Source organism: Egretta garzetta, unplaced genomic scaffold, assembly GCF_000687185.1.
Source record: "Egretta garzetta isolate BGI_Z169 unplaced genomic scaffold, ASM68718v1 scaffold384, whole genome shotgun sequence".
Classification (NCBI taxonomy): Eukaryota; Metazoa; Chordata; class Aves; order Pelecaniformes; family Ardeidae; genus Egretta; species Egretta garzetta.
In genome coordinates, this window is record NW_009259496.1 from 1,371,856 (window position 1) to 1,377,049 (window position 5,194).

General features: G+C 51.3%; 1 protein-coding gene across 1 annotated transcript in view; it reads left to right on the forward strand.

The window, feature by feature from the left end:
* LOC118452150 (transcription factor 4-like) overlaps nt 1-5,194 on the forward strand; it is a 15,867-nt gene that overhangs the window by 10,056 nt on the left and 617 nt on the right. Inside the window, exons 2-3 of the mRNA XM_035892965.1 lie at nt 1,499-1,566; nt 2,898-2,976. Of these exons, the coding sequence (XP_035748858.1) occupies nt 1,499-1,566; nt 2,898-2,976 (147 nt within the window). The remainder of the gene's footprint in view (nt 1-1,498; nt 1,567-2,897; nt 2,977-5,194) is intronic.

A 5,194-nucleotide genomic window follows, 5' to 3' on the forward strand; every position in this document is an offset into this window, starting at 1 on the left:
ACCGAGTGCCCGGTCGAGGGGCTGTGGGACGGATCCAGCCCTGCTCCTTCCCGTGCCCGGAATATTTAACTGCCTAATGCTGGGGTGAAGCTTGGAGAAGGCTTTTTAATATTACTTTTTAATGACCAAAAAAGCGCCCGTGCTTGCGCTTCATGGTACAAACCTGGGCAGTTTGGTCCCTGCCTCCTTTTCCCGTGGGACGCCCTTGGCTTGGGGCAGGGGGGGGTTTGCTCCTGAAGTCCTCTGGGCATGGGATCCCACAGCCTCGTGGTGTAGAACCTGCTGAGGGCTTGGGGGGGAGAAGGGGACCAAAGCCCTTCAACACCCCCCCTTGCATTACGGGATCCGCTCCTGCCTCAGCCCTCGCCTCCCAGGCGCTAATCCGGGCTTTCCGGGATGGTTACTGACTGCTTGTTTCTCATTTTCTGGCTGCCTGGCTTAGAGAAGCAGTGATTGCAGGCAGCAGCTGGTCAAAGCTGCGCTTTTAGTTCACAAATGGAGGTACAGACGCTGAAACTGGTGGGATGCTTTGCCCTAACTGTTCTTTCCTTCGGTTTCTCCCATCACGGAGAAGTTCCAGTCCTGTCACCTGAGCATGAGAAGCTGGTGGCCTCCTACTCCATGATTTTTCTTGCCCTGAATTTCTTCTATAAAAGGTGCAATCCCATCACCTGAGCGATGGTGAAAAATCATTGCATTAAATGCTCGTGAAATGTTCGAGTGGAGGCGGAAGGAACACTTTGGAAAAGCCCGTATGGAATTTAATAACGCCTTTAAACCAAGCATTGAAAAGTATACAAAGGGCCGGGGTCACGGGGTGAATGAGGAGCAAACAAAATACCGGGGAGCTGCTCGTTAGTGGCACTTTGTCCTTGCCTTGCGGCGAGGGAGCCAGGGCTTGGCATTAACGACTGCGCCCAGCGCCGAGAAACTGGGCTTAGGCAGGCCGAGCCCTGGCGTTCCCAGCTCCAGGGAGTTTGTCTTTGCCACCTTTCCAATGGTCCTCCACAGTAGTTTTTGACATTTTGTAGGTGAAATATTGCCCTCACGTGTAAGAGTTTTTGAAGAAACCCCTCGTTAAGGTGGATTTGCACATCCTAGAGACAGGCGCCGGGTCCGGGCACAGGGCAGGAGCCCTTCCCAAGCCTCGGCTCACCGCCGGCTTGCCCAGCTGCACGCTCGCCTATCTTCCCTATCTTGGAGCATCTTCTACTGCCAGAAGCCTTCTGGTCAGAAGAAGTAAAGCCGCGTGGCCAAGCACTATCAAATACACAATATATTTTTTAAAAAACCCCCAGCATGTCAAGTTTATACTTTACCTGCAAAAATGGAGCGTGAATGCGTTTGATACCTACCTTAGCAAACAAATTAATGGTAATTAAAGATTAATTTTACGTAATTAGCATTGAAATGCAATTAAGTTATGAGTGAGTGGACCGGGAGCGGGAGTCTGGGATGTCTTTCTGTCTGTTTTTACATCGAGTCTTTTGTTTTTCAGCCAACAGAGGAAGTGGGGCAGCAGGCAGCTCGCAGACTGGTGATGCGCTGGGGAAAGCACTTGCCTCTGTAAGGAACTATTTACTTTGGAATACACGTTTACCGTTTTGAAAGTGTGAGCTTTAATCAGAATTGGACGCCTGGAGTTTGCCAAGACGCGCAGCAAACGGGAGAGATCTTGGTCTCAGAGGTCACCCGCGTGGAGTTACTGCCGACCGAAATACTGAACGATCAGTGCCAAACGGTGTTTAAAAAAGTTTTAGACTTCATTTTATGGTAGGCTAGAAATGGGAAGAGGGGAAGGCTCGACCTGGTCGCGCTGAGCGGGTGCCAAGGAGCCGCGTCCGCTAGCCCTGCGCACGCCGCGTTTCCTAGGGCGAGGGAGGTCTGAACAGGACCCAGCGGCAGGCTGACTTCTGCGCTCCCGAGCCCTCCGCAGGCAGGATTCCTTTTGAATTTGCCTTTAGGTTTTCTATTTTTCACGGCAGTTTCCACCTATTCAGTTACCGTGGTTGCTGTTAAAAGTCAGCGGTTGCCACCTCTTACCGGCGTAGCTGGGGTACGGCGCTTTCCCAGCTCAGAGCGGGAGGAAGCCCGGCCGTGCCCCGGCTATCGCTGCGGTACCAGCTGGCACGGGCTGACGTTTAACAAGGACCACTATCCTTATTTTCTGGGCAGAGTGGGTTCCATTGAGTTCTCATGAGAGTTAATATTTTTATTTTTTTTTTTTTTTTGCATATTCTTCGATCCTTCGTTGAAAAAGACGAAAAGTCAGACTCTAGTTTGCCTGAAACAACTGATACAGTACAGAATCCACTTTGAAGTGGTGCCCTGACAAACGGCACGGGGTGGTGAGCGGGGACGCCGCGGGGCGGTGGCACCCTCGCCCCGGCACGGGGCACGCGGGGGCTTTCTCGCCGGAGCAGCAGATGAGTAGCTGGGAGGCTGCTGCTGCCCATTACCCGCTGTGCCAGGGTTTAACGTGCTCTGCTCCCTTTGCTTTATTTTGGCCGTTAAGGGATTTCAGCATAACAAAAACAACAACAACAACAACAAAAAAAAAAAAAGCCATTTTCAGGCGTGCTTTAAGGCCTGGCTCAATGACGCTCATTTGGAAAGTAGTCTACGTCATGAAAATGTGTATATTGACCGTAGCAGATCCATGTGACGATCAGAAACCATCGCTTAATTGGGTAGTGTCTGTGCCCGTCCAAAGGGGTCTGTCGTCTAGCTTCCTGCAGCTAATACAGTTTTGTCTTTATAAAAATATTAATATTTGAATAAGAGGCTTTTTAACCTGTCCTGCTTTCATTTAAATGAACTGAATGCATAAGAATTCCATATTTCTTTCTGCATCAGTTTGTGATGGCTTTAGATTAATTCTGTATCATCTTTTAAAGATCTATTCTCCAGATCACACCAACAACAGCTTTTCATCAAATCCTTCAACTCCTGTTGGTTCTCCCCCTTCTCTCTCAGGTATTGTTGTTACAATTCTATTTTACTGAACGTTTCAACGTTATTTTTGGTAGGAGATGGCTAAATGAGCTCCTGCGGGACCGGGTGTGAGGCGCGCACCCAGCCGGCAGCCCCGGGCGGTCCCCGTGTTGCTGTGGTCCCGCCGAGCGGAGCAGAGAGGTGTCCTACACGCTGTGTTTCCAGGGCTGGAGAGAAGGTCGTTGCAGCTCTCGGGCGGATGCATTTGCAGAAAAGCCAGGGTTTTGGGCATCCTTACGCCCTCCGGGGTCTTGCGGTGGATGCTTTCTGCCCCGTGCCACGGCCATGCCCCCGAGCGGGGACAGCCAAGCCCTCGCGGTGTCCTCGCCGCAGGGTGGCCGTGCCAGGTACATCTCCTTCTGTATTCCCCGCATCCCCTCCCAGGGCCGAAGCAAAAGCCTGTTTGATCCATAATAATCCGTCTGTGGACAAACCGGGCCCCTGTGAATCCAGTTGATTCACTTTAGACTTTGTTTAACATAACTGCATTTTTTTAACTAGACCCACTTCACTAATAAAAGCCTAAACCGAAAAGGTCCAGAGGCCCAGGGTAGTTCTCATGAGCATCAGGTGTTTTAAATGTTTTTTTACTTGAATAGGATTCAGATTCCTTAAACCCTGAGACTTTCCAGCTAGAGCCCACGCTCCCGCCTTGGAGAAGGCCTCTTGGCTCCCCAGCCCCTCTTTGGGACGAGGTCTGGGTCACACATAACCCAAGACCCCGGTCTCCTCCTCTTTGTGGATCCTGTTAACCTCACCGGGAATGCCGCAAGGCAGCCGAGGCCACCGCGGTTCTGTAGGGCGGTGCTGGCGAGAGGTGGGATCCATCCCTCCTTCTCCGTGGGGCATGAGTAGCGCCGACAGAGGTGGAGGGAGCTCCTGGGCTCCTCAGCCTTTCGCACGGCGTCCCAGCCTCAGCCCTAGACCTAGCAGCAGCTCTGCAGTGTCGGGACCCTTTTGGAAGGAGGGGTGGGGGGCAGCTGGTGCCAGCTGGCAGCCTCGGCAGGATGAGGTCCAGGAGGGCGCCGCGTCCACCTCCATCGCGTTCCCTTGCCGTGAAGGGGCACGTAACGGCGGGGTGACGTCCAGGGCATAAACATCCCCACAAAGCCACCCCTAGCAGGGGATGGGGGACAGAAGGGCCACCTGGCCTGTCCTAGCCCGGGAGGGGGGTTGTCCCACACCCCAGAAGAGGACTTCCCTGCCCTAATTTTGCCCAGAACCGCCCCCAAGGGGTAGCACCCCCGGCACTGGGGCTGCATTTCTCCTAGCGAGGCGCTGCCCCCCTTCCCAATGGAAAAGGGAGCCGAGCCCAAGAGCAAAATCCCATGTGAATTTGGGCTGCGTTGCTTTCTGCAGGCTCTACTGGGTAAATAGGGAGAACCGAGTGTCAAAATAAATAAAAATAAGGAGTTTAAGTGCATTTAAATAAGAGCTGAAGGCGTTTAGCATGCAAGACACTTTCCCTCGAGGATATCAAGGGCTAGTTAAAAATTATTTCGGAAGTAAAGATTGCTGCTCATTGCTTCATTCAGTGCTGTAGCAAAGCCACAACTAAAAGCTCCGTGGGGACCAGAAAAAGGGAAGATGGAAGTTTTAATTAGAACTGCCATAATTTTGACTTCTATGAGAAAAAAAAACCAAACCCTTAACTTGTGAGAGCCTAAAAAAAAATTGCCATGAGTTCCACCCTGGCCTATCTCAGTCCAAGCAAATGCCACTCAATGTAGACATTAAGCTTAAAATCCTAATATTTCCATCTCAAATGCTTAACCCCGTTTTATGAGATCATTCAGAAGATCTCTCGTTCGAAAGAACATTGTAAATTGTCAGAGCGTTGTGCTGTATATACCAAAGCTGTCGGGAAAATAGTGGAAAATCCCTTCTTTTCCCCATGTTTGCCTCTTCCACAAGGGCAAATTTTTCCTTAGAAAATGCTGCTGGGGACCGGGAGCCCCTTTTTTTTCCCGCAGCAGCCGGAACAGATTTAGAGCAGTGGATACAAACCAGAAGGTTTTCGGTCAGACCTTTGGCGGTCTCACTGGGCCAACCCAAATAATCTGCCCGACAAGAGCGCAAACCTTCTCGGCGTATACGCGAATGTTGTGTGCAGTGCTTTTACTGAACTTCTTTTTTTAAGATTTTGGAAATTTGACGGCGGGAGGACGTAATTGGCGGCACGGGGTGTGTCTGGAAGGAA